Source organism: Perognathus longimembris, chromosome 7 (genome assembly GCF_023159225.1).
Source record: "Perognathus longimembris pacificus isolate PPM17 chromosome 7, ASM2315922v1, whole genome shotgun sequence".
NCBI lineage: Eukaryota > Metazoa > Chordata > Mammalia > Rodentia > Heteromyidae > Perognathus > Perognathus longimembris.
The window spans coordinates 53,167,683-53,192,721 of NC_063167.1; the positions used below are offsets into that span (position 1 = coordinate 53,167,683).

Here is a 25,039-nt window from a genome sequence, read left to right on the forward strand (position 1 = left end):
CAAATAAAAATTATGGTATCAGAATTACTCCCCCTCTACCCCACAGGCACACACCAGTATGCCAGCATTTGCTACTAGGACTTAAATTTTGCCCAGCATAAAATAAAAGAGCAATACTCATGAGCAACATACTTTTTTTCTTGAATTCTTGATTAAAAATCTAGTCGGAAATAATAAGCTTTTGTGATGCTCAGATGGTCCTTCTTTATCTTAGTGAGAAAACTTTTAGCAAATGGAGGTCGCACTTAAATAAGTCATCTCCTGAGCAGCCTGGGAGCCACCGAGCTCCTCAGCTACGGAGGAGAGATGAGTGACACTGGAGTACTACAATTGAGAAGGCCGGTAGAACAACCATGGGCTTGCTGCAGAGAGTACTGTAACCTGAATCTTTGTTTAGGTTTTGGTTGGGAAGCGAGAATTTAAAAGCCAAAGCAAAATGCAGAGAGCATTTTTATTTTCAATCAAGTTAACAGACCATCCCCACTTTTCCCCCTTTTAGTACGGAATTTGGAGTTAAGTTGGCTTGTCCTGATAAAGATCTTAACTTGTAGAGAAGGCGGGTTTTCCTTCAGGAGGTGAGGCTGTTCGTCCAGGAAAAGACTTTCCCCCCCCAAACTCAACACCCCCCCCCGCCCTCCGTGTGAGGTTCCACCCTCTGAAAACAAAACTCCCCCCCCCCCCTCTCTTTTCCTGGAGAGACAACAGATCCCAGCGAAGCTGGGAAAGGCGTCTTAAGAACTGTGGGTTGGAGAGCAGTTCCGGCTACCGCGGCCTCTTCGGACCTAGACTCGCTGGTGGCGTTCATTGGTGCCTTGGGGCAGGGGAGGGGGAGATCGGCCGCCGCCGACAGCCACGGACCCTCCGGAGTTGGTATGTGACAAGCAGATCTAGCAGTGCCATGTATTGGAAGAGCGATCAGATGTTTGTGTGTAAACTAGAAGAAAAGGACGTGCCGGAGCTGGCAGTTTCCCCTGAGAAGGTGAGCGAGCCGTCGCCAGGCTGGACCCGTTGAATAGCAGTTTGCTTCAAACGCGAGTTGTTTGGGCTCCTAAACCAGGTTCGGAAACTACCTGGGACGGCCTCGTTTTCAGACCTGACGGTGTTGTTTTTTTTTTTTTTTTTTTTTTTATTACGTAGTAGCGTTAGTCAGTAATCATTACCTCCCCTCCCCACAAGCTCACTTAACCTGAGGCATGGAGACTGTAATTTGGGAGATGAAGTCTCGAGTCTAAGGCGCTGTCGGGTCCATGTGAGTCGTGCTTTCGTTCTCTTTGCGGTGGTGATCGTGGCGGTCCGGGAGCGTGGGTCGGGAGGGTCGGGCGGCTGTTGGGTGGGGTCAACGACTCTGCTTCAAGAGATCCCGGCCCTCCGAAGCTCGGTTGCTTCGAGGCGCGCATTTGGCCGAAGGGCGCGCAGAGTTTGAAGGCTCTCCGCGACGTGTGGACCCGGGAAGGCCTCAGGATCCCCGGGAGGGCCAGAAGAACTTTATTTTAAAATACTACAGTCACCCCCCCCCCCCCCGCCCCGGCACCCAAACAGCCCAATACTTTGTCCCCAGAAGGAATTGCGAAGCCCGGGTAGCTCTCACCTTCCCGCGGGTGCACAGCGTTTTTACGTTTACGACTCATCTGCAGCCTGTTTTCGCGTCCCAGCAAGACCCGCACGGTAGTTAGTAACAAATACTTGGCGAACGTGGGGCTTTTCTGCTTGAACTGGCTTAATGCACTCGGGGACACGGCCCGGGTGCGGCTGAGTGCAGCGCGCATTTCCAGCACACCTGACGGCCCGTGGCTGCCGAGGGTCGCAGCGGGGCCTCTCGGGGAGGGACCTGGGGCTCTCAAAGGAAAGATAAAACAGAAAAGGCCAGAAGTCGGACATGCAGACTAGTGGGCCGTTCAACTTCAGGGACCCACCAAGCTAGACTTTTCATATTCTGGCAGAAAAGGCCCAGAGAGACTGCATTCCCCCCACCCCCCAACAGATCTGCAGCAAACGTTTGAAAAGCCTTCAGTCACGCGAGTTGTTGCTTTAAACCAATTCTGTCCGTGGTTGGGAGAGGTTGCCTTTTTCTTTTTCTTTTTTTAAATGGGACAAATTAAATTCAGCTGGATATTTTCCATTATTCGACCCGCTTTTTGCGCTGGCTAAAAATAATCCTTTAGCAGCTCAAATGTTGACTTACTGAGCAATAAGTGGCAATTTACACCTTAAAGAAACGAGTGTAAATCACTCAGCGCTCTAATTGCTGTAAGTTTACGAAAGAGCCGCTGGCTCGGTTTAAATCTGAAGCATTTTCATTCAAATTGTCATCGGCACAAACACCAGGCTTCTTAAATCCCGCTGTAATTAGTTTTCAAGTACCCTATTAAGCCTCTTCACCTTTCGGGCTATCCTACTCAAAAAGCCCCCTTAAAAAATATATGTGTGTCTTGCTTTTTTAATTGAGGTTATTAAAGAAATCAAGTTTCTCTCCCCCCCCCCCCCACCTCCTTCTCAGTCGCCTTTTCTTCTCTTCTACTCCACCTCCCCCGGCCCCGCACCCCCTTTAGCCCCAGTGTTCCCGGCTCGGAGGTGATTGACGTCTAGAAAGAAAACGCTTTGTGCGAGGATGATTGTTATTAATTTGTTATTCGTGGCGGGGGGGGGGGGGACGTTTTCGGGAGAGCACTGGGGACCTGGAGCCCCAGGAGCGCCGCGTCCTGCCAGCGCTGGGCGCTCGAGTGGTGGCCGGCAGTGGCCCACGAGGGAGGCTGCACGCTCTGCCCGCCCCCCACGCTGCGCCGGGGTCGGACGCTCGGACGCCGCGAGCGCCGCCCGCGCCGGGCCCGTGCCCCGGGGGCCTTCATTAGCTCGCCCTGCGTGCGCCAGCTGCGGGTCTCGTGCACGCTCTCAACTTCTGATCTGTTTCTCCCTGCGTGCCCCGCTCCCGCCCCGCAGTGCCGCGGGCTCATGTCGGAGGAGTGTGGGAGGACTGCAACCCTGGCGGCCGGGAGGACTCGGAAAGGCGCCGGGGAGGAAGGACTGGTGAGTTTTGGGAAGGCGACGCAGGGCCAGGGGCTGCAGTCCCCGCGTTCCTTCTCGAGCCAAACTGGACCCAATAAGTGCGGTGGAAAACCGGGAGGGTGGGAGCCTTTTATGGTCGGGTCCTCGGGGCGGGCCGGCCAAGCTTGTAAAAACTCCTGGGGTCCTGGAGGTCAGGGGTCAGAAACCCCAAGCGGGTGCTTGGCCCCTACTTGGACCTGGAGGGACGGGGCTGGAAATGAAACCCCAAGAAGTGAGCGAGGCAGGGGGGCGCTCATGCAGGGGGGACAGAGAGGGAAGGTGTTGGAGGTGGGTTGCAAAGAGGAGGGGGTTTTCTAGGACTGCCTGCGTTGCTTTCTTCAGGTGAGCCCCGAGGGAGCAGGCGACGAGGATTCGTGCTCCTCGTCGGCCCCTCTGTCCCCGTCGTCCTCGCCCCAGTCCATGGCCTCGGGCTCCGGCTGTCCCCCTGGCAAGTGTGTATGCAACAGCTGTGGCCTGGAGATCGTGGACAAATACCTTCTCAAGGTAAGATGGAGTTGCCGGCACCAGACTGGAGCCAGGCCGGTGGGGTTACAAGCTGTGGGAAAAGGGAAAAGTTACACACACACACACACACACACACACACACACACACACGCACGCGCGCACACACACACGAAACACACACACTACACACCCTCTCTGCTGGTCTTTTCACCCAAAGTTTCAATCAAAGTTGTAGACTTAGCAAAAATCTAGGGCGACTCCAGCGTTGGGGTCAAGTGTGATAGGAATTTGTAGGATCCTCTGTTACAGAATGGGAACGAATGGTTTCGAATAACCAATTCCCCAGGTGGATATGCTGGAATCAACCTTTTACTTGTAGAAGGAGGGAAGTAGGGAAATGTTCACCCACTGGGAAACAGCTATCCCAGTCCGTCTCCTCCCCCCCCCCCCAAAAAAAACCTTTGTTCACTCTAAACTGACTGGTCTCTCCACCCCAATATTCTCGTGTTTCTCTCCGCCTAGAAAAAACGAATTGACTCCTTTGCAGAGTCTCTCCTTTGGTGGAAGCCACCTCAGAGAGCCTTGAAAAATCTTTTCTGGATGTGTTTTATAAAGAGGCATGTTTATTTACAGTTATCTGGGAACTTTTCCAAAGTAAAAGTTTACAGAAGCATTTAAATAAAAGCCATTTCAATAGCTTTCTGCTCTTATTAAGCTGTTTCTATGCAATGCTTAGGAGAAAAAAGGGAAGGCAGTAAGGAAGGAGGGATGGACAAAGGAAGGGATGAAGGAAAGAAAGAAGGGAAGGGAAGAGAAAGGAAGGAAAGGAAGGAAGGAAGGAAGGAAGGAAGGAAGGAAGGAAGGAAGGAAGGAAGGAAGGAAAAAGTTAGGCACATCTTCGCTCAAGCACACATGAGCCTTGGTCGAAGTGTTTCAAGTGGTGGTTTGAGAGTTGGCTGTCTGTCTTAATTTGGTTTACTTTTCTCTTACAATTTTGTGGGGGGAATTTTGAAGTAGAAATTCTGGCAGGCCACAGTTATCCATGTCATTGCAGACAGGATCATGGTCCCATGTGTCTTAATCCTAATACATCGGGTTTTCAACTTCAATAGCTTTTAAAAACCACTATGTAAAATAATGGTTTCTCCTATACTGAATTAGTTACAAGCCAGTTCACTTTCTGTTCTCTCCCCACCATGCTTAAGTTCTCAAAAGGATCAATTATGGAGAATATAAGTTCAAAAAGAGAATTAGTGGGTTTCTTTACATTTTTATGTCAACATCCAAAGCTGCTTTGTCTGTAAATGGGAATGTTACCCTACACAATCCAGATATAGTAAAAACATCTAAAAATAACTGAGTTAACCTCATATGGTGGTGGATTCTTAAAGGTGGCAAATAAATGTGAATTCTCTTTAAATGTTTATTCTTCACATTCCATTTTCAATCTTGTGCAACCTGAGCCTTTGGATATTTAAAAATTATCTTTTAAGATGGAAATTAGTTTCATGGCCCAGGACAGACGTGTGTGTGTGTGTGTGTGTGTGTGTGTGTGTGTGTGTGTTTTGTCCCTGAGCTTTTTAGTGTTTAAGGCTAGCACTCTATCACTTGAGCTCCCACTCTACTTACAGCTTTTTGTGTTTAAATGGAGATTTTCCTGCCTGGGCTGACTTTGAACTGAGACCCTCAGATCTCAGCCTCCTGAGTAGGTAGGATTATAGGTATGAGACAATAGCACCAACCTTAAAGTCTTATTGTTAATAAATCTCCCAGTAACAGTAAAAAAAAACCTATAAAAATTTCAAAATATATCTTCATAGTAGAGAAGATAATTAGCACCATACCTTCTGAAATGGCTAACAATTTTTCATGTTCATCTTATAAAATTTACATTATTGCTTATTTTCATTTTAAGTGACTTTTTTTTTTAATCTATATGACTTACATAAAGCTCTCTTTTGTGGTGGGACAGGAGATTGAGTTCCTAGCTCCCTCATATACTTTATGCTTGTAATCTTCCAGATAAACTCGAATTCAAACTTGTTTAACCAAACAAAAATTGGAACTAGAATAAATATAGTTTTGAGGATATAACTAGAATAGGAAAAGCATAGCTACCTTGTGAAGCACGGTAAAATGGAATTAGGAAAGTACAAGAGTAGATAGAAGCACATATTCCTTAACATACTACTTCAGTGTCCTGTCACTTGGGTACTTGTCTGGCTTGGCCTTAGTCTTATGTTTTGGCACTAACCAGATATTAGTGCTCTAGCTGTATACTTTCCAGAATCTCCTCTCTTCATTTTACTCTTTGACAACAGAGTGGAATACTTAAGAGCGTTTTTTGTTTCTATTTTGTGTTTCAAAATACACTTTGAAGAAAAGTGGCAAACCCATTATTAGATTTGGCTTTTGGGGAGAGAGTGAGGTGGGGATGAGAAAGAGACTAGGGCTCTGTTATTATTGAAAGAAGGCCCTGCATATTGAAAGGCTACAGGAAACTTGTACTTTCATGCTTTTTACTCATTGAGCATATCTTCGGAAAACTGTGAGGAAAATGTATCTTTGTTTTCACGACAGTATTTACCATGCTTAACATTTCAGGGTTTTTTTTCTCGTTTCTTTTTATCATTCTTCATTATTTTCCAACACTTCTCTAATGAATAGGTAGCTCAAAAATTTTAAAGACCAAACTTTTAAATTTTCATTGAGAAATGAAGCTTATGTTGATACTTTGGAAAGAGACACATACTGTAACTAGAAGCTAGTAAACCTTTTTCCCCTTTAGCTTGAAAGTTATTTTTGAATTTAATATAACTGAAAACATGTTGAACAGTAATTAGAATGTGAAAATCTTTGGACAGAATATCCCTTCTTGTATGAAATTGTGCAACTAAAGCTAAATCTCTCTGTAATTTGCTTTTGTATTTCAGTCATTCGATCCATTTATAGATAGATGTAAATGGTGTTTTGGCTCTTCTGTTATAGGAAACATAATTCACCATTAATCTAATTCCTTCATTAATAAAAGCAAACTGGGTGCTTGTATTATAAGCCAGCTTAATCTAACAGTCATCTTTATTCTTGCACACCAAAATGAGGGTTCTTTCTATGGATGGAAACTATAAAGGGGAACTAATAAAGGGGAACTTTTCTCTGAGTTGATAGTTTTTATTCCTATGTAGAGAGAAGAAAGGGCTGAGCTTTACTAAATATCTTCCTGCCTCCCACTACCTGCAGTATAAATGGAAAATAATGCTGTGCTGACTTTTGCAAGCTGTTATAATCAGATTTATTTTTTCTTCTGTAGCCAAATCATTAAGTTGGTTTTCCAGTACTTTCCCGTTGGCTCTACTGCTTCTGTATAGCTGTGTAATGTTAGAAAGGAGTCAGAGATACCTCCATGTCAATATTTACATCCGCCTTAGAATCTCTGGGTTGTTCAGGGTAGCCAAGTCATTGTTTTTATTAGGGTGAGAATTATACAAAATTTCTTTCCATTTGCTTTCTTGTTGCCTTTAACATATGTACACCTTATATTTAGCCAAAAAGTAGATTGACAGGATGTGACGTGTATCTTCCTTCACTACCATGTTTTATAATGGGAAGAGTTTAGGAAACACAAACACCAAAATCTCTATGTAGGACTTTAAACAGAAGATATTCTTTTCCTCTCTTCTTCAAGGTTTGACTTAAGAAAGAAAAAAAACATTCTAAACAACCTGAATTCTTCAAAGAAATATTAAAAAGTAAGTCATAGGAAAACAAACTCTAGTATGTAGTGTGATTTTATTTTTGTTAGAATCTAAAAGCAAATACATCCAGATTCATTGTTAGGTAAATGTTCCTCTTAGGATGGAAGCAGAACATACTTTAGAATATTACAGGGCTGTCCTTGAACTTTCCTCATACATAAAACCAGAAAATGAGCCACTTACCTGCTCTCTCCTTTCACAGGTAAATGATTTGTGCTGGCATGTGCGCTGTCTCTCCTGCAGTGTCTGCAGAACCTCCTTGGGAAGACACACCAGCTGTTACATCAAAGATAAAGACATTTTCTGCAAACTTGATTACTTCAGGTATACCATTAAACTATCTCACTAGATACTTGAAGAGTTGATTAGGCACAAAGCATTTTGTAATAGACTTTTTTCTTGTCTATATTGATTTATGAAAGCTGCATTTTTTTCTATGGCATGGATTAAAATATTTTGAGGTATAATTTGTGTTAAAATAAGTGTGTTTCTCTATTTTAGGAATTCGGCCCATAAAAAATCATTTTAAATATTACTTCTACTCTGGAAGACAAACATTTTTAGGTACTAAAAACAGGGAACTTTCCTTACTATGCAAAAGTATGAGATATAAGATGACTTATTGCTACAATACCCCTTGTACGGGGTAAGTGATCTAATGCAATAAAATCATTAACAGAAGAAAATGAAGATTGTGTTAAAGTTTTACCAATTTACTGCAAAATAATCCCCAGTTACACATCTGTAAGACGCTGGAGCTTTGGATACTGTGATCAACTACATTAGTCAGAAAAACTGACCATTTCAATATTATAACTATACCAAATTATTTTGTCTAAAAATACTGATCTGCTCTACCATCTCTAGTTTAGAAGTATATATTTGTCTGATATTAAATGTAACATTTTCTCCCTGTTATCTCTTTACAATTATTTCAATATAAAGTCTCTTCTAGGATCAAAATCAATTTATGTACTGAACTGTTTGCAAGTATGACTTTAAAAATGTCAATACTTCTTTCTTTGAATTTCCAACAAAACCACTGTTTTTGTGAAAAAAGTCCCTGTCTGTTAAAAATTAAAACTATATTGTAAAGTTTGTAATACTAATTATATTGTTTGTAGTCCATTTTCAAAAAGTGATTTCAGAGAGTTTAGCAGCTGATTTGAACAAAATTACTAAGCAATTTAAAGCACTTCATAATACCCAGGGCCCTTGTAATTCTCCCAAATGTCTATTTCTCATTAGGTTTACTCTCCATTTCATCATCAGTTGTTACAATTTGTTTCCTCTTTCACTTACAATATGATAATCATATTTTTATAGTAGCTTAAAGCCCTTTGAAAGATGTGATCCTAAAATCTAGTTCCTTGGGATATGTAATTCTCCATATTTCTGAGATTTACTTTTTAGGACTCAGTGTTTCAGACTAGTTTAATTTATATGAAGATTATTTATGAGCAGACATACACATTTCCTAATCTAGTGTGATCTGAGCTTGCCAGGCTAAAACAATGACTGTGATGATAAAGCATCTAGCCTCTCAGACTGGAAGAAAAAAGTACTTCATGTAGTTCTGACCTTTCATTATGATTCAATTGTATTTGTCCTTCCTTCCCTGGATAGTGAGACAGTCTATTTTTCATGATTGAAAACATTCTTGAGTTTGTTTTTCCTTGCCCTTTAGGGTGAGAAATTTCTATTTTTATATTAATTGGTATTTTCTAAATTAAATCTTTTGACAAAATTATTTAAAGCTCTTCCTAATCATCTCAATTTCTTTTTGTTTGTTTTACTTTGGGATGCCGGGGATGGACCTAGGGCCTGGTCCATGCTAAGCTAATTCTCGTTAACAGTAAGCTACACACCCAGTCATTCAACTTGGTTTTAATAACTCAATATAGATACTTTGAATTGGTATACTTTTAGGCTTTTATTCTAGAGTAGTAGTAGTATGATGGCAGTAGTGGTGGTTGTGGTGGTGGTGGTGGTGGTGTGTGTGTGTGTGTGTGTGTGTGTGTGTGTTAGACTATATAAATTTATAAACACCTTAATGTTTGATAAAATAAGAGGAATATTTAGTTTTGTGTCTTATTTATTTAAAAAGAAAATATCACCTTCCTTTACAGCAACAATGAGATTTTATTTTTAAGAACAGATTTGAATTGTGACCCTCTGTCAAATCTTGATTGCTTACCATATGGACTTTCAGATAAAAAAAAATTCCTTTCGCATTTGAGAAATATTTAAATAGTTACGTTATCCAAGTGATATAAGAGAAAGTGTTAGTTTAGTCTTAAACTGATACATATCTCATCAAGCACTGGAATCTTCACCTGCTGCCCTTCTGTCTACCGTAGAAGGTATGGAACTCGCTGCTCTCGATGTGGGAGGCACATCCATTCTACTGACTGGGTCCGGAGGGCCAAGGGGAATGTCTATCACTTGGCGTGCTTTGCCTGCTTTTCTTGCAAAAGGCAACTGTCCACGGGAGAGGAGTTTGCATTGGTGGAAGAGAAAGTTCTCTGCCGTGTACATTATGACTGCATGTTGGATAATTTAAAACGAGAAGTTGAAAATGGTAACTATGCACTTAAAATACTTTTTCAGCCTTTTGGGATAGCAGATAAAGGGATAGAAATGATTTTTTTTTCTCCATGATCATCTGAATGCATACTATGTGCAAAGGATAATTGTGGTGAAATTCATTTAGCACTGCACAGTCGGTGGTGATTTCCTTCTGTTTATTTACAGGGAAAACTGTGGTACATGCATTTAACTTCAAGCTATAGTGTCAGAGAGAAAGAAGTCTTGAGTTAGGGTTCAGTTTTTCTTTGGGTAAACAATTGTTTCACTACATTTGTCTTCTAGGGATGGCCTTCCATGTGCATGACAAACTTTTTGCACTGTTGAATGAATATGCAAGCCTATAAATGAAATAGTTTCTACAGTGTGTTTTAGTGTGTTTGCAAACTTGAGGACTTTTACAGTTTAGAAGACATGTACAATTTCACAACAAGTTAGGATATACAAGAAAATTATTACTGTCCCATTGATAGCCCCATTTCAATTACCGATACTTGTGGTATGTTTTTACAATGCAGGTAATGGAATTAGTGTGGAAGGTGCCCTTCTCACAGAACAAGATGTTAATCACCCCAAACCAGCAAAAAGAGCTCGGACCAGCTTCACAGCAGATCAGCTCCAGGTAGACTTGACAAGGAACTTATGATTTTTGAAGCCCCTCCCCACCGAAACAAAGCAAATAAAAACAAAACAATTTTTTAAAAAAGCAATTCTTTTGCTACCTAAAATCCTTGTTATGTGTTCTGAAAGGTAAACCTATGTGTTATTTTCAAAAACCTACCTATGAATGTATGAAAACATACTTACTGCTCTAAAATATGTATCCATATTTGCAGCATCATGTTATAAATGCTCTAGTCATATAAGATTTGTTTCCTTGGGATCCTTTGGTATAATACCAAAGTAGAAACAAATGTTGAGCTATTCTGCCTTCCTAATAATCTGGAACAAACTCAGAAATTTTTATATTAACATATAATTACAGAAGAAGATGAAGTATTTTCAGACTCAACAGAAATAAACCAAATGTGGGTGCATTGTGTTGGACAAACTACCAACAACCTTTTGTTTCTTGTTTTGATACTAAGTTTGAACTCAGGGATTAGTGCTTGGTAGGCAGGTAGGTACACTACCACTGAGTCATGCCTCTAGCCCATATTTGTGCTGATTATTTTTGGGATTGAGCCTTGGTTCCTGCCCAAATATGAATTGATACAGTTATTTGCCTGGTTTTGGCTTCCCATACTAGCTGGCATGACATGCATATGCTACCACCCTAGTTTCTTCATTCAGTCTCAAGCAATTTTCTGACTAAAGGTGGCTTGGAATCCTAATCTTCCTGTTCTCAGTCCTTCATAAAACTAGGATGACACACATTCCCAGCTATGGGTTCAGAAGTAGGTTTCAAGAATGTTTCTGTCTGAGCTGATCTCAAACTATGATCATTCCATTTGAAGTTTTCCAAGTAGCTAGGATTATAAGTGTGAGTGGTAAAGTGATGCTTTTAATGGAAAAGACGATATGTTTTCTTTTAAGTACAAAACAATGGAGCATTTGTCATGAATCAGAATATGCAGTTGATTTCAAACAAGTAGTCCCTTCCTTGTTTGTAAAAGGAGGTAGCAGGAGTAATTCTGTAATCTCATGCTAGATGTTGGTTATACCCCTTAGAAAGGGAAGGATAGCTTCCAACTGAGTAAGTATACTTGTCAGAAATTTGAATTATATAAATTGTGAAGAAAATAATTAGTCTTGTTTAAGTTTACACACATAGTGAGATTCTTTCTGGCATTTTTTTCCAAGAAAGGAAATCACATTTTCTTAATGATTAATGTGGCTGTGGTATTTGTTTTAATGAAAAGTAACATTCATTGAGCTGGTAGTGGGCATTTCTGGGTGCTTTCAATATAGTGTCAATTTTAGTTCAGACTTTAAAAGATACTTAAGCATGTTAACAAATGGATGAAAGTAATGTTTTCAAGGATTTACATGGAGTATTCTAAGACCTGCCATTTCAAATTTCACATGGATAAGATAAAAATGTTTTTGGAGGATTTTTTTTTGAGAAAGAAACTTGGATGTGACATAAATAATCTAAGGTAATGGCCATGGAAAACACCCTTGCATTATAGACTAGCTCCATTCAGAAAACGACATCTACCCAGATAATTATTTTGAATTTTTTAAACATACATTAAAAGATAAGTAGATTACAAATGAAAGGTAAAGTAATTGAAAGAAATGCCTTCCTTTGAATATTGCCTATCTGGGTGTGTCCCAGATAAGCAATCCCCCAATCTCCCAGGGATATCCTATATGCCTTAACTTAGATATGAAGAGCTATGGAACAATTTCCAGTTGCTAAAAGATGTTTAAGTTAAAACAGTCTCTGATATAAGTGCACCTGCTTTCAAAATGGGCTGCCATCTAAATAATGACAAGGTGGATGACTTCAATTTGATGTCAGCATTTGTTCCTAAAAATATAATTGTGAAAACTTGAAATCCATGTGTGTGTGTATGTGTATGTATGCATGCGTGTCTGTATGTATGTATGTGTATATCCCCTCTTTGTGGGAAGCAAGTTATGGATAGTAATTAAATGAGAATTTTTGTGGCAATCTGTTTGTGACAAGCCTTATGCCAGGCATATCTGTCCCCACCCCTGCCTTTTTTTTCCTGTTAATGTGTTAACAGTTTCTTGATGTAGGTAGCCTCTCCAAGAGGTACAGAAACTTTCCTCGAAGCAGATCATCAAAGGAGTCAGGGAGACACGATTCTGACCCTATTTCTCAAATTCTGGTCTGAGAATTTGGCTTGATCTCACAGCAGACCAGAAGTGAAAATATGCCTTACCAAAACTCCTCTCAAGGGCAGAAACAGCAGCTAAAAGAAAGGGGAGAAACTCTAACTGTCACAGATTAAGGCTTATAATTTTAAATTGCAAATGTTCAGAAAATATTTCAGCCATGTTATTACACATGTTGTGAATCACTGTTTTTAAAATGTGCATCAGAATCCTAGATTGAAAAAGGAACTTTCAAAGAATGCTCTCATATATTCAATATTTATTAGTATTTACTTTATGCTAGGGATGGTTGAAACAAATAAGATACAGTGCTCAAGTGTTCTTCATAACTTAGGAATGTGGAATAACTGTTGTTAAAAACTAAAAAGGCTCCAGCTTGAAACACTTGCTTTGGCAGTCCCTCTAATGAGTCGGGAGTGTACCCCATTGTCAGATCCCCCCTCCCATTTTGGAAAGCTAAACAGATTCAATTTATTGCTTGAATTCAGCAAAATAATAATCTCTTGTATATGACCAATGAATAAGTCAAGACTGACCATACAGATCCTGTTTTGGACAGTGAAGAGATAAAAATGTGAGGAATAAATAATTTTTTCCTGAAATTCTTCTTTAGACATTTAGAAAAATATACCTTTAAGACTAAGAGGATATGTCCACAAATGGACTTCTAACACACACTCTGCTCTATTCACAAGAATGATATTCTTAAGCAGGGCATGGTTCAAAGTCAGCCCAAGCAGAAAAGTCATGAGACTCTTTATTGCTTTATCCACCAAAAGGTAAAAGTGGGGCTGTGGCTCAAGTGGTAGAGTGTTAGTCTTGAGCATGAAAGCTCAGAGAGAACACACAGTCCCCTGGATTCAAGCTCCAAGACCAGGAAAATAAAAATTTTCCTTCTAACTTTATACTTTGCTTATTGTAGTCAGTGATTGTTAGTATTGAACATGCCAAGGATAGTTCCTTCTTTCATCTGTTTTTAGATTAAATTGGTCAGCTGCTACTATATACAGAGAGGAGCCACACTCCTTAACCACATTTGAAAAAGGAATTGTTTCCAACACCATTTGTGTCTGCAGAATAGCGACACTAAGTAGAAATTTAAAAGGGTCTTTTCTTTCTGTTGAGACTAAATAAAGATCTTGGTGACGGGAAGATTAAAGACAATATCTCTTTCTTCAGAACATTCCTATTCGAAATGGTCCATGTTGATTAAAGTTCTGCCTTATTCCTTAATGAGAAATTGCTTTATTTAATGTAATTTAGTTATATATTATACTTATGAATTTTAAATGCATCTGTATTCTGCTTTTTTTGCAAGCAATGCCCAAATATTTCTTCGGCTTTTTCTTTTTGAAAAATTAAAAAAATCCATAATTAATTTGCTCATTCTTTTTTCTTTTGGGATGTTATATGCTCAACAACACACATACAAACCCAACACATTCCTGTAAGAAGCACACTTTGAGTAGAAAAGGATAAAAAGAGAGAAATTATAGATATTAAGGCTTTATGCCTATAAAATAATTTTTAAAAAACGTTCAAATTACAATGAGCATATATATACAATGTAATTAATTGGAAAGCCAGGAATACTTGATTCTAGAAGAGTCACTGTTCAGAGAGATCTTAATTCCAAACTACAAGTGGTAAACCTCTTATAGTTCCCTGGAACCACTTTGGACTTTGCTCACACTCCAGAGTTTCCTCACATGGTCAAGTTTCCGTCTGTCACAAATGAAGTGCACAGCTTCATAACCAGCAGGGAGGTAGCTGAACTCTCAGGGATAAGAGTGAGGCATAATCCTTGCCCTAGGAACTACCTATCTTGCAAGTAGACTTGCAGATATGCTGTTTATCTACCCCATGACAGTGCTGTGGCAGATACTGTACAAGGACCACAGTGGAAAATGCCATTGAAAGGCCTACAGCCAATGGTGTAGATCACTTGGGTACCTAGGTCTGTGGACAAATGTAATCATGTTGGGAAACTGAATCTCCTTCATCTTTGTGACAGATCTTCTCTGTTTTATAATACTCCAGTTGAATAACTTCTGGCAAAGGAAAAAAATTGAGTTTCTCACTTGACTCCCACAGGGATTCCTTTTTCTAAAACAATCTTAGGCCCTTGTATTTATATATTCCCCACCTTCTTTCCCTTTTATTATATATAATTATTGGAATGTCTTATACTTCAGGAAATTAAGACCGAGGTTGTTTTTTTCTTCTTTCATGTATCAATATCAGGTAGCAGTTGGCAGAGTTATTAAAATCTAAAGTTCTACATCACAATCACACATGAGCTTTTAAATATATAGACATTTAGACCTTAGTAAACCTTTTTTTTTTTGGTGGTACTGTGATTCAAACTTAGTGCCCCACCCTTGCAAGGTAGGTACTCTACTAAAGCTACAACCAAAGCCCCTTTTTCTTTAGCTATTTTACAGATAGAAACAGTCAAATACTTTTTGCCTGGGGCTAAGCTCAGACCAGGAAGCTGATTATGATTCGTACATATCTGGGTTTACAACATGCCTTGTTAGTTTGTTATCTGGGCTGCCCTCAAACCACCACTCTCCTGATCACTACCTTCTGAGTAGTAAAAACATGAGACACTGCATTCAGCTCTACCCAGGTAAATTCTTATTCAGATATTCTTTTGCATAGGTAAATACCCTTTGCCCCTAAAATGATGGCATCAGAGCAGTGAAATGGACTCCATTTTGAGTTACATACCCATGAAAATTATAAGGGGCAGTGAGGCTATTTAGGATCATGAGATGCTGGGGAGTATAATAATAACATATTTCACTGTTCATTAATGCTGAAATATTCAACATAATAAAACTGATGCCATGTTTTAGCTATTGCATTTGTGATCTATAAGCATAGGGGGAAAAAGAAAAGATGATTTTATTTCTAATTGTTGAAGTGTATTATATAAAAGTGCTCACCATAACAGCAAGGTGTAAATTTATAAAGTATGCCTTTTTAATCACTTATTCTTCTTATGTTGATTTTCAAGTAATAGAATATATGTATCCCATATTCTTCTCTATGTCTTCAGTTGCCCATCAAGGGCAAAGAATTGAGCTGCATGTTTTTAACTATTACATTTTTTAATCAGGTTATGCAAGCACAGTTTGCTCAGGACAACAACCCAGATGCACAGACCCTCCAGAAACTGGCAGAAAGGACAGGCTTGAGCAGACGTGTGATACAGGTGACAATCTTAAAAGTCAATAAGGACATACAAAGAGTTCTAATTCTAGGTTTTTATGAGTGGGCACTGTGAAGAATTGTGAAGAATTCTTAAAAAATTCTTGTGCATTGGGTTTATTTTAGAGTGCCAAATTTTACGAGAACTAAAAACGAGCTAAAATAAAAGGAGTGCTGCTGCCTTTAAGGAAAGGCTGAAAGGTTTATAAAAGATCTAGAAGTCATTTTATAATCTGAAAATAGCAGGGATAAGAGAAGGCAAGGAAATGATAGGGAAAATGGTATGTGCAGAATAGATATCTTTAAATATGTGTGACATGTGGTCATGCCAAAGAAAGTATGAAAAAGTATTGGTGTGCATTCACAGTGAACTTTCTCAGTACATTACCATGAAGATAGTAAGTTTCCTGTGCCTCAAAGTAAAATTTCCTTTGTGGGTAGGTCACACTTAGTCAATGTTTCTTTCTTACTTATGACTTTGTATTTCCATGACATTGGTGACCTCAAGAAAGTCAGACTCATGACAGTACATTTCAGACAATTTTAGTTGGAAGCAAAGGGTGATGGAGAGTCTTCTTGGGATATTTCTTATAATTGAAAGGCGAAGGACCCAAGACAGGTGTTTATTTTGTAATTTTCAGGTATTTATTTAGATCGACAGTAGTATGTACAAGTTAACTTGAGCCCAAGTGCTAAAAACTTGGAGAATGTATTTTGCATGTTAGCTTTTACTATGGGAAGACTGAAGATTGGATATTTTTATGAGATGACAAGGGTATAATAACATGCAAGTGTGTATGTTATATATATGTGCCTATGCATACGTAATTTACATAACCCTTCACTGCATTTTTGAAGAATCAATTACTATGCTCTTGAATAGGGATAATAATTTCTTTCCTTTTGTCCTCTTCATCATGTTAAGTTCAGTCTGCCTCTATTTTAATATGCACACTATGTCACCCAAAGTTTAGGGGAAACAGTGGTCTGACACATAGAAAGTCTCAACTTTTTAGTTACAAGTTGACTTAATGAGGTGTATGTAACTGATCAGACTGTCATTGTATCAAATTCAATGAATAAAGATGGATCATTTTAGTTTTTTCTAATTCTCTGAATCCATACCCAATCATTATTAATGTATTTTTTCAGATAAATGAGTTATGAATTATATATCTTATAGGAAAAGTGTCAAACTTGCTATTTCTTTAATCAGTTTATCAAGATTACTCTTCCATACTAAGGTCTATATCTGAGCCAAGCATGGCGGTACATGCCTGCAATCCCAGCATTTGGGAGGTAGAAGGATGGAGAATTCCTGAACAGCCAAGGCTACATAGTCAGAAAGTATCTCACACAGACATCCTTTGCATCTGTTTTATTTTTTTCATGTGTTAAGCACATGATAGTGTTTCTCACTATCCCAAAGGTGCTGCCATGAGCAATGTTGTGCATCTTGCTTGCATGCTTGTTCAGTTGTTTCCTCGGGGAACATTTCTAAAAATGAGACAATCAAATTAAAAGTAGAACATTTTGAGACTTCATACAAAAATTAGCTTTCAGATAGGTAATACCAATTTCTTCTGTCCAGAGCTACATGCTTAGTTTTTTTTTTCCTTTTTAATCTGGATTGATTCAAAGTGAGGTAGACATTTACTTATTTATTTCTCTTTAATTATTGACTAGTTTCTTCTAAATCAGTAATATTCACGGATTTTTTTTTTTTTTTTTTTTTTGGCCAGTCCTGGGGCTTGGACTCAGGGCCTGAGCACTGTCAGTCCCTGGCTTCTTTTTGCTCAAGACTAGCATACTGCCACTTGAACCACAGCACCACTTCCTGTTTTTTCTATATATGTGGTGCTGTGCTGGGGAATTGAACCCAGGACCTCATGTATACGAGGCAAGCACTCTTGCCACTAGGCCATATCCCCAGCCCCAAAAATTTTATATGACTTTACCAGTAATTTATAATTGCATCTTATACCTTATATATGATATAATTGTATCTTATATATTATATATAATTGTATCTTTTTGATAGTTTTCCAAAGGACTCATTTTTACATATGGTTTGCTTTTGCATTATCTCTCTCTGGCCTGCTGCTTTTGTAGCGCATGATTTATAATTCAAACACTTTATTTTGTGCTCAAAAGCTTTTAACTCTTGGGCTGGGAATGTGGCTTAGCAGTAGAGTGCTTGCCTAGCATTCATGAAGCCCTGAATCGATTCCTCATTACTACATAAACAGAAAAGGCAGAAGTGGTGTTGTGGCTCAAGAGGTAGAATGCTAACCTTGAGCAAAAAGAAGCCAGTGACAATGCTCAAGACCTGAGTTCCAAGCCCCAGGATTGGCAAAAAAAATTTTTTAACTCTTGCTAGAGGCTTGCAAAGCAGAAGAAAAAAATCTTAAGGAGGCTAAAGGGATCAGAAGGATTTGTTTTTCTATTAAGATAGGTTGTATTCTTATGAAAGTTTTTTTTTCGTTTTTTTTTTTTTTTTTTTTTTTTGGCCAGTCCTGGGCCTTGGACTCAGGGCCTGAGCACTGTCCCTGGCTTCTTCCCGCTCAAGGCTAGCACTCTGCCACTTGAGCCACAGCGCCCCTTCTGGCCGTTTTCTGTATATGTGGTGCTGGGGAATCAAACCTAGGGCCTCGTGTATCCGAGGCAAGCACTCTTGCCACTAGGCTATATCCCCAGCCCTCAAAGTTTTTTTTTTTAAATTCTGATGTCTGGAATGTTTGGCTATAGTTTGCTCATCAAGTTTGGAGACACTTTGTGTTTGCAAATGCTCTCTGTGCTTGATTAACCATGGATGGTCTTCCAAGGAGCTACTTGAATTAGTATTAAGGTAGTCATTCTGTGTTTTTTGTCACATGTTCCTCAATATTTCCAAAGTCTGATGTAATTTTTTGTTTCAAAGAAAAGATCATAATTGGGATTTAGGGTATCATATGTTTTGCAACTGAATAGACTTCATGCAATGTATACAATTAAGAGCAAAAGATGCTTTGGAAAAACTGTGGGGACCAGAGCGAAGTACACTGGGTTCTATGATGTGGTCTGGGGTGTTTGACTTCTTCGAAGGGCAGGTGGCAGCACATCCTATCTCTAGTGGAGGAGGTGAGATCTCCTGTTTGGGAGAGGCAGCCTGCTGATGGCAGTGGCACACAGTCTTACAAACCCTGTGGGCAGACTGTGACTGGGCACTGAGCACTATGGCCATAGTCTCCATAAGGGTATTGCAGAGTCTCAGTCCTTTTCTTTGATGTATGCTAGTTCTGTCCTGGAGACATTACTAATTTTTATTCCTTTAATCCTTTGGGCTTATATTTTGCCAGACTTTTTTTTTTTTTTTTTTTTTTTTTTTTGTCAGTCCCAGGGCTTGGACTCGGGGCCTGAGCACCATCACTGGCTTCGTTTTGCTCAAGGCTAGGAGGCACAGCACCACTTCCTGCTTTTTCTGTTTATATGGTGCTAAAGAATTAAACTCAGGGCTTCGTGCATGTTAGACAAGCACTCTACCACTAAGCCACATTCCCAGTTCCCCAGCCCTTTATTTTTGAGTCCCAATAGCAGGGTGTGTCTTTGAATTTTCCTAGATACATTCTTTGCAACTTCCTCTGCTCCACGTTAATCAGCCCTGTTTCCCTACCCACCAAACTGGAACAGAAATTATGCCTCTGATTTTTTTCCTGGGCTTGCCCCCCTGAGGCCAAAGGTTTCTTATCCCAAGTCCTCAAAGCTTTGCACCCCTTCTCTTTCATTCTTCTCATGAGACCATTGTTTGGAATGATGTACATTAAGCGATAGGTGTGTTTTCAGTGCTAAGGATTGAACTCTGGGCCTTGGACATGCTAGCTAGGCAAATGCTCAACCACTGGGCTGCATTCTGTGATAGAATATTTTAATAGATAAGACTCTCTAATCAAGATTTATTTCATGCCAGGAATTTACAAAAAGGCCAATTCATTAATTTCTGGAAGCATTCTGGCAATCCAGCCTCACTCATTTCTACCTGGATTTGAAGGCTTGCTGTTCGTTTATTTGTTTCATTTCTGCAAAGGATTAGTTAACAAGATGGTTAGCACTTTATGTCTGGTGAACTCTTTCACCAGTTAGCTATGTGTGTGTTGAATTCTATTTAAACACTACTAGTTTTTTTTTTCTTATTATGACCTGACTTAAAATGCTTCTTTAGGGAATAGTATGTGTATTCACTAAGAGAAATTGAACTCAGCAGGCTGAAATGTGATTGGAGTAACTGAATTAGGAGGCTTGTAGAAAGTGTTCAAGTCTCAGGGATTTTAATCATTTGAACAAGGACTTGAAATAAGTCCAGCAGGTGTCTAAAAGAATATATTTACTTTGCTAGTATGTTTTTTAAAGTTCTGGCTAAAAGGAATTATTCTATTTTTTTCTTTCCAAATGCCAGCAGTAAAACCAGACACTTCTGAAATTCTTGAGCCCTTTTCCCACCCATATCCCCAAGCCACTCTTTTTTGGGCCAGCCTGGGTGGGGGTGGGGAGTGCTAACATAGTGCAAAAATGGCTATTTAGTGTAGAAAAGGTATCATCTGAGAAAAAATTGACCACTGTTATTTTTTTAGATCATCTCTGTCTACAAAATGCTTAAAAATTTTATTCTGTGCCAGGATGATAATTGGGTTTGTATTTTACTTTTTGGCTGAAGTACCTTGAAGCTGATGTACCTTGGCTATTTAGTGTAGAAAAGGTATCATCTGAGAAAAAATTGACCACTGTTATTTTTTTAGATCATCTCTGTCTACAAAATGCTTAAAAATTTTATTCTGTGCCAGGATGATAATTGGGTTTGTATTTTACTTTTTGGCTGAAGTACCTTGAAGCTGACTCGGCTACCTTGTTCTTCTCCCCTGCTCCCAGGTGTGGTTTCAGAATTGTAGAGCTCGCCACAAGAAACATGTCAGTCCTAACCACTCCTCCTCTGCCCCCGTCACAGCAGTGCCCCCTTCTAGGCTGTCTCCACCCATGCTGGAAGAAATGGCCTACTCTGCCTATGTGCCCCAAGATGGAACGATGCTCACGGCCCTGCATAGCTATATGGATGGTAGGTACCCCAACATCTAGCCACTGTCTCCCTAGCCATAAGAAACTGTTAACTTCTACTATTATATTACTGATAAGATTCATATTATTAAGTATTACCTCAGTAGTCACTGAACAATATTGTAGGGGTTACAATAGAGAGCAAAGTTATCCAAATGTTTTCATCTTTCTGAGTACAGTTTCATGTGTGGGTTTAAAACCTACTGTACAACTAAGCATGCAAATAGTCACAGTGATTCTTAGTGCTTTATTTTTACTAATAAAATCTGTTTATTGCTGGGAATATGGCTTAGTGGTAGAGTGCTTGCTTTGCATGCATGAAGCCTTGGATTTGATTCCTCAGTACCACATAAACAGGAAAAGTCAGAAGTGGCAATGTGGCTCAAGTGGCAGAGTGTTAGCCTTGAGCAAAAAGAAGCCAAGGCCCTGAGTTGATGCTCCAGGACTGGCAAAAAATAAAATAAAATAAAAAAATATATATATATATGGATTTTTTTTACTAAATTTTGGTAAGATCTTACAAACCTAAGTACTGAGCTTGATGAATGAGGGTTATGAACACACCCTATGTATATGGCCCAGATGAAGTAGTAGAACATAACCAGCACCCCAAACATCTCTTATGTCTCCTCTCAATCATTACCGTTTTCCTCTTTAATCCATGCCTCAGTTTTGCCCCCTTTTGAATTTTATCTTAATTGAACCATACAGAATACATTTTCACGTGTCTCACTCTCTTAATTACATGGTTTATGAGACTCAAAAGTTGGAGATTTGATAATCTTATGATATAGAACTCCATTGTAGGAATCTTATGATAGTTTATTTTATATTTGATAGACCTTTTTGGGTTTTGTTTTGTTTTGTTTTCCAATTTGGGTATTTGTAAACAGGCTGCTGTGGACTTTTTGTGCATGCCTTTTGCTACACAGTAATCCTGCCTTCTAGTTGGTTTGTGCCTGGAGCAGCACAGAGGGTCACTGGCTGTATATACACTGAATTTCAGGCAGCTCTGTCTAGCAGTTTCCCTATACTTTACACACTGACCATCATCAGCATGTTTTGAGTTTCAGGTGCTACACATCCCTGCCAACACCAACTATGGTGGAATTGATTATTTTTAGCCAATTTGAAGATAGTCTTACCTGCTTTTCCCCCATAACTAACGAGATTGAGAGGTTGAATGGATATATATATATATATGTATATATAAAAATATATACATATATATGTCTTCTTCAATGCATATCTTTTTGGGGGCTTGGTCTATTCACTTGTGTTTTTAAACTAGTTTTATTTATTGATATAGTTTGCACACACATTTCTGATAATTATATGTTGAAAATAATTTGAATTCAATGACTTGCCTTTTTCTCCTCTTTTGATGGAATGTTTTGTGTAGCACAGATTTCTGAGGGGTGTGTGTGTGTGTGTGTGTGTGTGTGTGTGTGTGTGTGTCTTTGTGTCAGTCCTGGGGCTTGAACTCAGTGACTTGCACTCACATTCAGATTTTTGCTTAAGGCTGGTGGTCTCTATCACTTGACCACACAATTCTACTTCCAACTTTGTAAAATTAATTGGACATAAGTCTCTCAGACTTTTCTGCCTGGGAGCTGGCTTTGAACTTCAACCTTCAAATCTGCCTCCAGAGTATCTAGGTTTATAGGCATGTGCCACCAGTAGCTGACTACAGGTTCTAAATTTTATTATAGTTAATCAGATATTTTCTTTTTCTTGCAGAGGAAGTGTTTTTTTTGACATCCTGTTTAAAAGATTGTACAAATTCTTAAGCTATTTTAGTTTTTTAAAGAAAACATAATCTCTCATATCTTATGTCCTTTATTTCTAAGACTTTTCTTTTTCTTTTTGAATATGTTTGGTTTACAAAGGCTTTATTATTTTGTGCCTGGGTGTACTTCTTAAATATGAAGTTTGCATCTTTCCAAATAAACCCTTCTCAGCTTTTTTTTTCTTCAAAAATAATTTCTCTCCTATTGGGGGGGGGGGAGGAAACCACATTTTCTGGCTTCTTGACCTATGTGGTTTAGAATAGATATTTTCTTTTGACCTATCTTCTAGTTTTCTAATTATATGTCTAAACTCACCCATTCTCACCTTCATATCAGTTGTGCTTGTCAGCTTGAGAATTTCTATTTTTCTTCTAACATCACATTTAATTTCTTATTTAATTGTCATATTAATTAGAGTCATACTAAACTTTATGTTTGGTACCTCTAATATCTTTTGTGGATCTGTTCTGGTTTGTTTCCTCTTTGTTTTTAGTTAAGTCGTGTCTTTTTATTTGTCTTTTATTTAATTTCAGATATTAAGTATGAAAAACTAAAAATAACTTAAGGCTGTAGATTGTTTTCTATAAGAGGTGATTATTTTTAACAGCATTATGTTAGGCTAAGTGGAGATCAACTGAATCTAGTTACTTCACATGAGGCTCATATATTTCTATTTCATGGAACTTTAATCCTTTTGGGATCTCAAATGAAAGCCTAAGTTTCTTTTTGTTGTTGCTTATGTTTTGTTTTGTTTTTATCCATTTCAATGGCTCCTGATCTTTGACATTTGCCCCAGCCACCCAAAGTCCAATTTATGAATACTAAATTTCTCAGCCAATGAAATATTTCTTTATGTTAAATTTCTCCATCTTTATGGTAAAAAAAAAAAAAAACCAGTCTTTGGTCCACACCCCACCTCCCTGCCTCTCTGAGATCTGACTTGTGATTTCTCACTAATTTGGTCTGATTCAGATTCCTTCTGATAGATTTTGTGTGTGCATGTATATCCAGATATCCCACTTGCCCTCAAAAGGAGTTTGCTTTTTTTTGAAGCAATGCAGGTTTTGTCGAAAGCAGTACTCTTTAAATTTAGATAAATAAAATCAGAGCCTGTTATACCATCATTGCTATTTATTATGCCACCACTGATATTGTATGTGTTTATGTGAAATGTTACAGTGATGTTTGGGTAAAATATGTTTTGGTTTATGTCTAAAGAGGAAGTAGTTTAATCATTAATGAAAGAAACTGGAGGTGGGGTCACTGTACTGACATGTGCATGTGGTATTGTTTGTTCCTCCATAAGTTTTATTCACCCTAAAAAACTGATCCATACTTTTTTTTCTATTTTGTAGCTCATTCACCAACAACTCTTGGACTCCAGCCCTTGTTACCCCATTCAATGACACAACTGCCAATAAGTCATACTTAAATTCCTTTTTTTTTTCAGGGAGAGAAATGATTGAGGATATAAACGTGTCATTTATTATGTATAAAATAGCATTGAAAATATATTAATGTTAATTTTTTATTTAAAACCCAAAGCATTTCGAACATCACTTTGCTGCCCAGGTATGTATCGATAGTTGGCCTGCAAGACACTTTTATTGACTCTTCATTTTTGCTTTTGTAAAACTTATGTTTACAAGAAGGAAACAAATCAAAAAACTTTTTTGTATTGTCTGGAAATAGTTCACGCTAGTGTGTATCTGTTAATTTATTTGTCATCAAAAGAGCACTTTGCCTAAAAGAAAGGACTGACAAGTGTGCAAAATGTTTACAATCTTTTGTGAAATTGTAGTTTATCATTAGTTGGTATCTGTAAGTTATTGTTATAAATATTATCTGTATTTTTTGTTATATACAACCTTATACTTTGAAGCTTGTATCTGTGAATTTGCGACTGAAATTTATTTTGCCAATGTTTTCTGAATGAATTGGACATTGCTTCTGTTGTAGCATGCCATGCAAACACAGTACCGTGTTATGGTTGAGGAGTTATTGATGTAAATAACACTATAGTTTAATAAGCCCACCATTCTAAGTTTATTAAACATTTTCCATTCTTGTGAAAGTTTTAGCCAAGTTGTCTTTTGTATGTGTGTATATGTTCCACAGTAAATTGTCTTTCATCTCTTTAAAAATCTAACTCAATTTTAAGAAGTCATGTTTGAGCTGCATTGTAGTAATAGGAATCTTATTCATAGATGACTGCACTTATTTCACAAGAGAATACATGAAAACATCTAATTTGGAAAGAAAATCCCTTCATAAAACTAGCTAATAAAATTA

General features: G+C 38.6%; 1 protein-coding gene across 2 annotated transcripts; it reads left to right on the forward strand.

Annotated features, from left to right (window-relative positions):
* Nucleotides 1-722: 722 nt before the first annotated feature.
* Nucleotides 723-24,821, forward strand: Lhx8 (LIM homeobox 8). Of its 2 annotated transcripts, none has more exons than XM_048349943.1 (9): nucleotides 723-979; nucleotides 2,938-3,024; nucleotides 3,385-3,546; nucleotides 7,465-7,586; nucleotides 9,623-9,843; nucleotides 10,367-10,470; nucleotides 15,781-15,876; nucleotides 20,775-20,958; nucleotides 24,103-24,821. In XM_048349943.1, exons 1-9 carry the CDS (start codon nucleotides 899-901, stop codon nucleotides 24,177-24,179), a joined length of 1,134 nt encoding a protein of 377 aa, XP_048205900.1. In that variant the 5' UTR covers nucleotides 723-898; the 3' UTR covers nucleotides 24,180-24,821. The 2 variants fall into 2 exon arrangements, with proteins under 2 accessions (XP_048205900.1, XP_048205899.1); XM_048349942.1 differs by lacking the exon at nucleotides 723-979 and adding an exon at nucleotides 1,181-1,249.
* Nucleotides 24,822-25,039: the final 218 nt, after the last annotated feature.

Coding starts and splice junctions, on each gene's coding strand:
- Lhx8 (XM_048349943.1), top strand. CDS start 899: ATGTATTGGAAGAGCGATCAGATGTTTGTGTGTAAACTAGAAGAAAAG. Junction 9,844..10,366: donor AAAACGAGAAGTTGAAAATG/GTAACTATGCAC, acceptor TTTACAATGCAG/GTAATGGAATTAGTGTGGAA. Junction 15,877..20,774: donor TGAGCAGACGTGTGATACAG/GTGACAATCTTA, acceptor CCCTGCTCCCAG/GTGTGGTTTCAGAATTGTAG.